Here is a 12,368-nt window from a genome sequence, read left to right on the forward strand (position 1 = left end):
GTAAGTGGTTTGCATTTGTGGCGTGCTCCATGTATTTATCGTACGACCCTGGTAGAAGATTAGGCAGAGAGGAGTTTCATCCCAAGGTAGTGTATTTCCTTAAAATTTCCAGAAGGGAAAGTAAAAAGGAAGAGACTGAAGCGCGGCCCCAATAGGTGTGATCTAGAGTTAAATGGCTGCAGTGAATTGAAAAGGCGGGGGGCTCTATCTCGGCTCTTTCTGCTCCCGCCCCTTCCACGAAAGAAGCGGGTGGCGGAGCTTCCTGCACGGGCGGTTCCCCGGGCCGGGCTGCGGGCCGCTGAGCAGCCCACGGGTGAGCCACACACCTGCGCGCCCACCGAGGTGCGCGTCCGCGAGCCCGGGCGCCGGCCCCACGCCCCTCCCCCCGCGTTTTTATTTTCCCGGCCTCAACCGTCGGCCTCGCGCGTCTCTTCGGAGAACCACGGCGTGGGGAGGGCCCGCCCGCCCGGGGTAAGCGACCCCGTCCCCGCGCCCGGCCCCCGCGGCGGGGAGCACGGTCGGGTCCCGGACGCCGCCCGCCGCGGGTCCTGCTGGGCCGCGGCCGCAGTTCGGTCGCGAGCGGGGCGGCCGCGGCGGACGCGCCGGGGGCCTCCGGGCCGCGGGGGGCCGCTGTGACCCGCCGGGGCCCCGCAGCGCGGGAGGCGGGGTAGCGGGCTCCAGGGGCGAGTCGGCGAGTCGGCGAGCGGAGAAGGCGGGCGCTCGGGCGGCGGGGGTTGCAGCTGCCGTCCGCTCCTCGCGCGGCGCGGACGACCGAGCAGGGCCGGCCGCCTGCCGTTCCATGAGGCCCGAGTGAGCGCGCGGCCCGCGGCGCCTCCCCGCGTCCTCCCCTCCCCAGCGCGGAGCTGCGCGGCGCCGCGGCTCCGGAGAAGCAGGCGGAGCATGTCGGACGGTTTCGATCGGGCCCCAGGTGCTGGTCGGGGCCGCGGCCGGGGCCTGGGCCGCGGAGGGGGCGGGCCTGAGGGCGGCGGTTTCCCGAACGGAGCGGGGCCTGCGGAGCGGACGGGGCCGCCGCCGCCGCAGCCCAAAGCCCCGGGCTTCCAGCAGCCGCCGCCGCTGCGCCAGCCCAGGACGGCCCCGCCGCCAGGGGCCCAGTGCGAGCTCCCCGCCGGCCCCCCGCGGCCCGCGCCGCTCCCAGGTACGGAGCCGCGCCTCCCCGGGCCCCGGCCCTCCGGGCCCCCCGCGCGCGCGGTGCCCCCTTGCCCCGCCCCCCGAAAGCGGCCCCGAGGGCCCGGGGTGTCTGGTGGGGACGGCCCGCGCGGGTCCGGAAGGTGGCTGCGGGACTCCTTTGTGCGCCCCGCGGGGGAGGGGCCGCGCGCGGGCCGCGAGTGCGGCGGCCCGGGGAGGAAGTAGCGAATCGCCGCCCCTTCCCCAGCCCTGCGAGGGGACATCTTGGGTGAGCGAGCCACCACCTTTTCCTCACCGACTCTTTTAGAAGGAGAGCAGCGCCCGAGCCTCCGCGGAGGGAGCAAGTGTGTCCCTAAATGAGCGAGGGCAAGTCCATTGTTCCTTTTTTGCAGGCTCTCTGCCCCCATCCTAGCTCTTGTATAACTCTTAAAAACCAGCCCTTCTCAAATGGCTTTTCGCTGCACGGTAAGTTATTGAACAAAGGTATGAATGCATCTAACGCCCCCCTTTTCTTTTTTCCTTCCTCAGAACAAGAGAGACCCCAGGACAGTGTTTCTCAGCCGAACTCGGAGTCAGCGATGGCTAAACCCCAGGTGGTGGTGGCTCCTGTATTAATGTCCAAGCTGTCTGCGAACGCCCCTGAATTTTACCCTTCAGGTTATTCTAATTACACAGTGAGTACGCCCTTTATTACAACTCTAGGCTAATGTGACTGGGTAATACGGTTATTGCTTCATCAGTCAGGGCATACTGCTGTTTTCTGTACTGCACGTGAAAAAACCTGAATTCGTGGAACTCACGAGGAAACAAAACTGACTCAGGAATGTATTTTGTGGTTATAGTCAGGGCATCAGTGGAAGGTGGAGAGTAGACTCTGGTATCTGTTCTGTTCTCTGCTGTGTCCTCAGCATCTGCAGAGTCAGTCTCTCTAGGCTGGTTAAACTTGATGTAGGCAAGGACCACCCACCTTCCATTTATAAAACAGAGATTTTTGTCCAGACTTTATGGGCAACCTGAAGAATAGGGGCCCGACAAAGCTGATTTTTCATTTGAATTTAACAAGCTAGCAGAATATTCGCTGGTAGATTTAGGGTAAATCATAGTGGTTTTGAGACTGACTAATTTGTGTAGGTTTTTGAATGTTGAGAAGTACACATTTGGGCTCTTACATTAAAATAGAAGTGTTTCTGGTTCTGATTACCTCCTGTTGTACAGAAATGTTTAGGGGTTTTTGATCAAAGTGTTTAAGTGGGTATAAACAACTCTTACAAGCTTGCAGGTTGATCTTTGCCAAGACTTTTTTAAATTGGTCACGTTTTTCTTCAGTACCAAGACGAAACAGCACAATTGGGGTGGATAGAAAGGAATTTGTTCTGCTAAGTAAATGCATAGTAATTCATTGCAGATAAGCGGGGCAGCAAGATTGAAATAATAAATAGTTCAGCATTAGTCCTGCCTTTCCTATCCCCTTAGCTTTGACGCATAAGTCATAGGACAGTGCACATAAAGGCTAGCTCGAAGCCTTAGCACCCGGGCACCCCATATCCAGCCAAGAAAAGGAGCATTCTCGACATCCCCAAAGCCCCCTCTGTCTCCTAACGTTCGTGTCTCACTTCAACATCAGAACTCATCCCTGTTGTGGCAGGTGATTGGAGATGACTTACTCTCATAGATGGCTTACTCCACTGTGTGACGTACCACGGTGCCGCTTGTCTTGAATGTTGGGGTAGCTTCCACTTTGGGCTGTTATGAATAGGGCTGCTCTTCTTGGCCATGTCTTCGTGGGTATTCACCCTTGCTTGCTCGTGGGATATACCAAGCAATGGAGTTGCTGGGACCTAGGGTAGCTGGCTTTGGCAGAGGCCGCCTGCTAGTTTTCCTGGGACGGCTCCTATGGACGCTTGGAGAGGGGGATTCCAGGTGCTCTGCTTGCTTGGCCGCACTTGGTATCTTCTGTTTTTTAAGTTGAGCCAATTTAGTGTGTGTGTGTGGTATCTAGTTGTGATTTTAATTTGGATTTACCCAGTAACTAATGGTAGCACATCTTTTTTTTTTTTCTTTGCTTCCATATTTGAGAGGAAGTATGGAGAAGCTGTATTCCATGCTTTAGAAACTCCACACGTTAGGGAAAAAGCTTTGGGGCTGGAAGGGGGGAAACGTAGGCATAGCAGACAGAGCCATTTATTTGGGTCCAAAGGAGCTGTCAGTCCTGTGAAGTGGAAGTTGAGAGCAGGCTGAGCTCTTGCCCGAAGATTGTGTGTGGCCCAGAGACGACAGGAGCCGTCGGAGAGCTGTGAGTAGTTGACTAGACTCTCAGGGGTGCTTACCTTCTGACGTCACGGAGATCCCCATCCGTTTATGACTCCCTGTCGACTGAGCTACCTCGTGACAGGAGGAGGGATGCTGGTTTTTCTCAGTTTTATGTAATTCAGGTGACTCCCGGGCTGGCCGAGGAGCAGCGGGCTGGGCTGCGTCAGTCCACTCACGTGGAGCCACTGTCATCTTCAGGCATTCCTCGGTGACCTCCAGCACGGCTGCCCGCCCGGTTCTCCAGAACGGGTTGCAAGCTGGCAGGCAGCCTGTGGCTCACGTGTGGCCTGCAGGCGTGCTGCCTTTGGTCCCGTTTTTTATTTTTTGAGAGGATTTTTATCCCTGGCTGGTGTGGCTCTGGAACGAGCACCAGCCTGCACACCAGAAGGTCACCTGTTTGATTCCCAGCTGTGGCTCGGGCCGCGGTTGCCCGGTCCCTCATTGGGGGTGTGTAAGAGGCGGCTAGTAGATGTTTCTCTCACACGCTGATGTTTTTCTCCCTCCCTTTTCCTTCCCTTCCCCTCTCTCTGAAAATAAATAAAATCTTTATTTAAAAAAAGATCTTTAATAAGTTACCAACACTTAAATTAGATAGTGCCCATCTGAATTTTCTGGTTTCTCTTGAAATCGAAAGATTGGTCATACTGGACTATTATTTTGATAGAACCTGACTGGATAGAGGCAGTCCCTTTAGATGGAGTGTGTGAGCTCTGACTCGCTCGCTGGCTTACTTCGCCTATTTGTAACACACCTGGACTTCATCCGCACTCAGGCTTGCTGCCCTGCTCTGGCATATTCTGTGGCCTTTACCCTGTAACCATCTGTCAAGGCTAAGCTTACGTTTTCTATAATCCCCTAGTCCCCTGACTCTTGGGAGAAGGTCTTGCTGTGAGGGAAACTTCTCCTTACAGTAGCCGTGATCCAAAGTTAGCTGCATTCACTCACTCATTCGACAGCAGCAGTTGAATACTTACCCTGAGCCAAGCACTGGGGGTACAGCAGTGAACAAAGGGGACAAAACTTCCTCCATTTGTGGAGCCTCTGTCCTGGTGGTCTCCATCCAGGCTTGGTCTCCAGAAGCCCCCTGGGTCTGCTTTCACTGGACACGCACGGCCGTCGCTGGGGGTCCTGAGCCGAATCTGCTTTCGAGAGAGCGTGCTTTTTCTAACAGCCGATATCACAGGGTTTCGCTGTGCCTTCTCAACCTTCCCGACACCCTGGGCCCTTTCATCCTCAGTCCTTCTCCTCACCGCTAGAATGTCCTGCTCTCTCTGATCCCTCTCCCCGGCCACTGCTGCTGCTCCGAGAAACGAGTGCATCTCGAGCAGTTAACCGCAGTTCATTGACGAGAACCAAAAATTCCACCTAGGAATTCATGGGGAATTTATCATGAGACAAAATTCACACACACACAAGTCCCAGCTTTTTTCTAAGAACGTGCACTTTCAAGTTGCTGCCTAGTTTTCCTCTGCCTTTCAGTAGTAACGCTCCCGGAAATGTAAAGTCGGCTATTCACGGTGGGCGCTGCAGCTCACGACTGTTCAGACCTCTGCGCACTGATCCCCCTCATTGTACTGGTGCTGCTGTGGGGACGCTTACTGGCGCCCTTGGCTTTAAAATCTGTGGTCCTCCCGACCCTCCTCCTAGGCTCTGTTGACCACGGGTGCCGGGCCCTGTGCTGGGTGCCAAGGGTACGGCTTCAGCTTCTCACGGTCCCTCTTAGTTTTGGGAGAACTGAACATTCAAGGTGATAACTTTTACCTTCACCTCCCCTCTCCGGGCGGGGTCTCCTGCGCTCCGGTGACCCCGTGGCCGGCCTTCTCCCAGATTTCAGCCTGTGAAACTCTCTGCCTCTGCACCTTCGATGCTGTCAGCACCTCTTCTCGAGGGCCAGGGTCCGCTCTTCTCTCCCCACCGCGCAGCTCCTTCCTTCCGCGGTCTCCGTGGGCCTTCTGTCCATCTCACTGGCTCATCTGACCATGGCCTCCCTGCCTGCCTGCCTGCCGGTAACTCCGAAGTCTGATTTTCCCTCTGAACTCCATGCCTTGTTTCCTTTTGCTTTGACTTCTTCGTAAGGATCTCCCATCCAAACTCTAATATAAAAAAAGAATTCATCTTCTGCAAACCTTCCCTGATGTTTTCATATCCCGACTAGCTGCTCAGGCTTTACAGCCTTGGTGGTACATCCTCGCCTTTTTCCTTCATATTCTGGACACTGCAGTCCCGTCAGCTAAAGTACAGGTGACCCTTGGGCAACATGAGGGGTGCGGATGCTGGCCCCTGCACGGTCAAAAATCCATGTGTAACTTTGGTTCCCCCCAAAATTCATTGGTCCCTCAGTATCTGCAGGGGATTGGTTCCAGGACCCATGCAGCTACCAAAAATCCATGGATGCTCACGTCCCCTCTATAAAATGCTGTAGGACAATGCGTGCAGTCAACCCTCTCCATCCCGGACATCCCAGCTGCAGATTCAAAACAGAACAGGGTTCGTCAGAAAAAAAGGCACCTGCGTGTAGGCGGGCCGCGCCGTTCAAACCTGCGCGCAGAGGTCCGCGGTCACCGTGACGACGCCAGCCTCTGCGGGTCTGCTCGGCGGCCTTTCCCTGCCACCGCTGTGCACTCGGCTCTCATTCCGGCAGTGTGCTCACGGCGCCTCCTTGGAGGTGATGCGTTTTCTGACTGACATCCCTCCTAACCTCTCGTCACCGAGTTCTTCCTAAGAAAAACAAATAAACGTAAATGCTCCTCGGTCTCGAAGCCGTGCAGGTCCACGCTGACGACCGGAGAAACCCGGCGCGAGCTCGGACTCGCGCGCTGGAGTCGTGCTTTTTCGGGCCGCCTGCCTCCTGTAGCTTGGAGCAGCGTCCCTGACTCCCGTTCTGCTCTGTGCAGAGCAGCTCTGCTTTCATCTTCAGAATTAATTTTTCTGTTGTTAATCCTCCCCCGAGGACGTTTTTTCATTGCTTTTAGAGAGAGGAAGGCGGGGCGTAGAGAGGGACCAAGAGAGAGAAAGAAACGGAAACACGGATTGGCTGCCTCCTCCTAGGCGCCCTGGCTGGGAATCGAACCTGCAACCTTTCTTTCAGTCTGTGGGGAACAATGCTCCAGTCAACTGAGCCACACCAGCCAGGGCTCAGATTTTCTTAAAAGAGAGTTTTGCCTATAAAAAAAAAAAGATTAAAATTAATGATCTAAACTACTCCTCTATTTTGCCACAGTGAATGACATTTGATAGAAACCATTAGGAAATTAACACCTTCAGGTAGGACCGGTAGACTTCCCGCTTTTCATCATCAGTAATAATGGGATACTGCAGGTCTGTACAACTCTTAACTATATATATCAAACGCTAAACTTGGTTTTTAATTGTAAAATTTTCACATGTATATGGTTAAGTGTATTATTTAATGTACGTATTTATAATGTGTGACTACTTTCACAATTTCATAATAAATGATATTTATAACAAACAGTTCTCTTTATAATATATTTTTTAATGTTTTGGTATTTTTTTAAAGATTTTATTTATTTATTTTTAGAGAGACGAGGGAGAAAGAGACAGAACCATCAATGTGTGGTTGGTTGCTGGGGGTCACGGCCTGCAACCCAGGCATGTGCCCTGACTGGGAATCAAACCTGCGACACTTTGGTTCACAGCCCGAGCTCAATCCACTGAGCTACGCCAGCCAGGGCACAAACAATTCTTGACAGGTCACTACTATTATCCCTTGTTTATCTTTCCAGAAGTTCATTACCTATAAGTCTCTTTTAAAAAAAAATTATACTAAAATACGGTTCTCTGTTCTCTTTTCATTTAACGCTATATTGGTGATACGTCTGCGTTGATATTTGTAAATCTTGTTTCCTTCGGTGTCTATGTGATATTCCATATATAGAGATCTAAGGTGCCGTATTTAACTACTTCCTCGCTGATGGATTGTTAGATGAATTTCGGCGCTGAGTGTCTTTGTACTTACGTTGAAGTTGGCTTTCGAGCTTCTTGGTTGGTTGGTTGCACAGCACAGAGGGTAGAAGACAGGTGGTGTTCTGCGCTCAGTTCCAGCTCTGTGACTGCGCGTGGGTGGCAGGCATGGTCCTTCCTGGCTGAGCCTTCCCCAACAGCCGCACCCCAGGTCTTCCCCGCCCCGCCCCCCCTAGCGCCCCCCCGCCTTTCTAGGAAATGCATGAGTGTGTTTCCCGTCACCCTCCACCATCTCCCTGTCTCTCTGATTGCTCATTAGCTCCCACCCCGTCCTCGGCTTCTGTGTTCTGGCCTTTTTCGAAGGCGTCAGGCAAGCACCTCTCTCTGTGGGGCCTCTTTCTGTTTCAGTTTCTGTGTCACCTCTTCAGGATCCTTCCCTGACCATTTTTTTTTTCATCGTGTATCTCACTATCTGAATAATGCCCCCCATCACGGAATATCAGGTCCGTGGAGGAGGACTTTGTCCCCGCTGCTCGTGGCCTGACAGTGCCCCCCCTCGCGGAGAGCCGCCCACGCCCACACGGTTCTGAGTGAGTGAGTGACGTGCGTGCAACTGGTGCCGCCGGTGACCTGATCAGCCAGAGCACCATCCCCGGTTCCGAGCAGCAGTTTCTTCTCACTCTGCTTCTTACGCTGCAGCCCTTTTCGGTGGGACGGCAAGGCAGTTCCATTCGGCGTACGTTTCCGTCTTTAACTGGAAGTCAAAAAATGTATTTGTTCAGCACTCAGTGCCTTACTCTGTGCTGGTCAGGTCACTGGTCCAGGCGAACTTACTCATTAACTCTCTTCACTGATTAACTCATTTCCTGGCGATCCTCAGTCACACGTCTGTTGGTGATTCGTGGATTTGAATTGTATCAACGTTAATTAAGTTAATGTTGCTTAACTTGGATTCAGGTGTGTGGGGGGGTGTGCGTGAGAGAGAGGTCAAACAAACATGATGTGTGAGTTTGCCTGCTCTTCTCAGTGAACACTGAGCGTGACTTGGGCCCATGCGTCTGCTAGGGTTTCCTGGTGCCTCGTGGCGTGTCACGTATCAGCTTAGTGTCTAGAGGTAAAGAAAAATTAAGCTTCAGGGCCTCGGAGTGGTGGTCAGCAACACTGGAGAAGCAATTTTCTGGGTCAGTTTTTCCATCAAGATTGTCCATCTCCAGAAAGGAGCTTTTTTTTACCTAAGGGGAATTCTGACAAAAAGGTGTGGGTTTTTTTTTTCTTTGTGCACTCTCTGACTTAGAACGTAACCCTTTCTGTAGTCGTAATTCTAATTCTCTCATACTGGTTTCTCATTTGACTCCTTTTGGAAAGGGGTAAATTTTATCAAGCGATGTGGCTGCTGTTAGAGCATGGCTGTTAAGTACACCTCAGGGTGCTCTGGGTGGGATCCACACGTCGAGATTGTAAGCTGGTGCTCTCGTCGGCTACCTTTTGCAGTGCTCACCTGCTCAGCCTCTTGCCGTTAATTAAAAGGTTGGGAACCTCCAAAGGTGATGGTGGTGGATATAATGGTTGGAAACTACTGCCCTCAAGGTTGGCTTGAAACCTGGATATGACACTGATACACTGGGATGAACTTTTATAGTCACTTAACTGTATGTGTTTCCCTGTCCTTGGGCATTAACAGAGAGATGACAAACTTACTTTTTCCGATTGGAAGTTGTCACATACCTACCTGGGAGTGGAGTGGGGTAGTGAATCCTGCTGGCCTGGTCAGTCGGCTTCACGTGGCCATTCTCAGTTCTGTATCCGTGGCCCCACCTCCCCTCCCACTGCAAACCCTGGGTTTTACTGTATCCATAAATAGATTAAAATCTTAATTTTGATATTGGTATTATAGCAAAACATTGGTTTAAACTTCATTTCCCAGCCATCTTGTAAGTCCACCAGGGATGAGAAGACAGTTCCCTGCCCAACTAGGTGGAACCCTCTGTTACAACATTTTGGCCATTGGACAAGAAGAATAGTTTGTTGGACTTAATTTTATTGAATAACACATTTTATCATAAGGAGGATTCCCTAAAAAATTATTTGTTGGCCCTGACCTGGTAGCTGGGTTGACTAGAGCATTATCGCAGTACGCCAAGGTTGTGGGTTTGATCCCTGGTCAGGGCACATACAAGGATCAACCAATGAATGCATCCGTAAGCTGGAAACACTTTCTTATCAGTTAAAAAAAATCATTTGTGCTAGGGACATCTCAACTTGAAGCTGCCTCATGTTGGTTTTAGCCAGTTGCGTGGATTAAAACTTTTTTTTTTTAACTTTGTAGGACTCCTACGAGGATGGCTGTGAGGACTATCCCACTCTGTCAGAGTACGTGCAGGATTTCTTGAACCACCTGACGGAGCAGCCTGGCAGTTTTGAGACCGACATTGAACAGTTCGCAGAGACCCTGAACAGCTGGGTCACGACTGACGATGCTTTGCAAGAACTCGTGGAACTGATCTACCAACAGGTAGGTTGGCCGATAGCACGTGGCATGCGGTGATGGTCATCAGGTGGCTTCCTTGAAGCCCAAGGGTGGCAGCTGCTCCTTGAGGGAGGACAGGTTCATGGTCACCTGCCTGCACACTCGTTAACTCTTGATGGTTCACGGGAGCTTTTAAGCTCGTGCTGTAGAAAACTGTCGGTAGGGAGCCGGGGCTGGGGCCGGGCGGCAGGTTCACCTGTGTGGCCGGGGCGCCGAACAGGCCGTTGGGAGGCGCTTTGAGCCTCCGTGAGGAAGGTCCCTGAGCATCTTGCCTTTCCCATCCCTTTCTGTTTTGTAGGGACCTGAAATTGACAGTACATTAAAAAGACCACAGTCTTTTCTCCTAGGTGTTGAATAATACAGCATTATTGCAGTCGGGCAGAAAAAAGACGGGAGAATTTTCTTGCCTTATAAATGAGTCCTTTCAAAAAAAAAAAATCCGAATCACAGAGCACCCTGTCTTGTTTCAACGTTTGTGCTTGTATATAAAATCTTCAACAATTTACATCTTCATTCCTTGAAAGTCTAGTGCCCAGATTGGTTTCTCACGCAGTTTCGTGTTGAGCCTAGCGTACCATCACTGGTACGTTACTGCTATTTTAAGAGGGGAACATCGACAACCCTGGGTTTTTTCAGACGTTTAAGGTCCTGTGAGACTGGCCAAAACCGAGGAGGAAAGGAACGCAAATAGAGCCTTTTGTGTTCGTTAGGTCACCGCTAGCTAAGGGAACAGCTCAGACTCGGAATGTGGGGACGGTCGCGAGAGCGGGCGGGTTGACGTGTTTGCCACGTGGCATCTCCTTTGACTGCGTTTCCGGTTGGCTCTGGGTTGTTACTGGGCCCCAGGGTGTTGCAACCCAGCAGTTTCTGACTTTTTTCCGTCTCCTGGCACATGTGAACTCATCACTGCAGTTCTGCGGCACACCAAAAAATATGTTTTGTCGACGTGACAAAAAATAGGTGTAACTCTGATTCATTCACACCAGATGGCTGTTGTGGTGTTGGCCGTTGTCGGGTTTTTTTTGACGGCCTAAGGGAAAAGAGGTCATTGCCCCTGCCTAAATAGTGGGGTACTGCACGTTTTACAATGTCCTGCACCGCCCTGGCTGAAAACTGACCTAGCCAGCTCTTCGGGTTTCCGGGAGTGCCTGGGACGTCAGGGCCGCAGGGCCGCTCTGTCTGTCCCAGTACCCGCGCTCCGCCTCTGAGCGGAGTGGAAAGAATGCGAGGTAAGAAAATGGAAGACTTACGCGTACTTCTTACCTGCTGAGTCTCAGCTGTGCGGTGGGCCGCCCCATCCTAGTGCTTCGGGGCTGGGGGGCAGGGATGTGAACCGACCAACCGCGGTGGCTGTGCCTGTCTCAGAGCCAGTTCTTCAGACATGTGCTCAGTATTCAGTTTTAACATTCCGTGGCCAGTGATGCACAGATTTACCAACAGTTCTTACATTTCTTTTTCTTCTTTATAAGAAGATCTTACTTGTTTTTAGAGAGAGTAGGAGGGAGAAAGAAGGAAAGGTAGAGAAACATCAATGGGTTGCATCTCAGCCTGCAACCCAGGCATGTGCCCTAACTGGAAATTGAACCGGCAACCTTCTGGTTCACAGGCCGGTGTTCAATCCACTGAGCCGCATCAGCCAGGGCCGAACAGTTCTTAAATTTCATTGAGGAAATTAACTCATAGCAACTAATAAAGGAAGACCTATTGCGGGGGAAAAAAGAAAATGACGGTAAATATCTGTGTTCAACTTTGGTTCCTCCCCAGATATCACCTACAGTGGCAGTACGGGGTTTTTGGAGGCCAGAGCCCGGGAGGACTGGGATGGGGGGAGGGGGTGGAAAGCCCAGTTTGGAGGCTGGAAAGCGGGAGGGGTGAGTGGTAATGGACTTGGCAGATCTAAGGAAGTTGAATTCCAGACCAGTGAGGATAGCTGAGAATCTCCCTGGTTTGTGGTGCAGAATTTCAGAAAGACTCTAGGGTCTAAAGGAATGAGGCAAAAAGATTGCAAGAAAATCTAAAAAAAAAAAAAAAATAGACCCTCTAGATAACGTTTGTACCACGTTGCCAGTTTGAAGTTTTACTGTAACCGTTCTTGAGAAGTTATGAGGAAGGTACTCCAGCAAAGCAGGAATTAAGCCAAGGACGATGACGTGGGAACTAGGAAACAGGGAGTTTTATGGAAGTGTGTGCCATCCAGGAGATGGTGACAGGCGGTCACAAGACAGTGGCCACGGGCACAGCCTTCCGGGGGCTGGCCTCGCCGGGATGGGGCAGATGCTCCGGGAAGACCCCCTGGTGAGGTGAGCACAAGGGCTGAGAAATTTACAGACCAGTGAGTTTAAGAATGAATCAGTGAGAAGTGCATAAAAAACAAAGTACTAGGAAAACAACTGGGTGTCCAGGTAAAATAGTTGTACACAAAAGCTGTAAATGGAAACACAACTACTAAGTAAAATACCAT

The 12,368-nt window shown here is 51.8% G+C and overlaps 1 protein-coding gene across 5 annotated transcripts in view; it reads left to right on the plus strand.

Annotated features, from left to right (window-relative positions):
* Positions 1-288: 288 nt before the first annotated feature.
* The window catches only part of PAIP1 (poly(A) binding protein interacting protein 1), a 30,524-nt gene continuing 18,444 nt past the window's right edge, over positions 289-12,368 (plus strand). The window contains exons 1-3 of one of the 5 annotated variants that reach the window (XM_045839898.1): positions 289-313; positions 1,675-1,820; positions 9,707-9,892. In XM_045839898.1, the coding sequence (XP_045695854.1) occupies positions 1,725-1,820; positions 9,707-9,892 (282 nt within the window). In that variant the 5' untranslated portion in view covers positions 289-313; positions 1,675-1,724. Of the gene's footprint in view, positions 314-363; positions 472-643; positions 1,157-1,674; positions 1,821-9,706; positions 9,893-12,368 lie in introns of those variants that run through there. The other 4 variants (XM_045839899.1, XM_045839896.1, XM_045839895.1 and 1 more) reach the window with 4 other exon arrangements.

Source organism: Phyllostomus hastatus, unplaced genomic scaffold (assembly GCF_019186645.2).
Source record: "Phyllostomus hastatus isolate PE091 unplaced genomic scaffold, TTU_PhHast_1.1 phas_contig_329, whole genome shotgun sequence".
NCBI classification, from domain to species: Eukaryota; Metazoa; Chordata; class Mammalia; order Chiroptera; family Phyllostomidae; genus Phyllostomus; species Phyllostomus hastatus.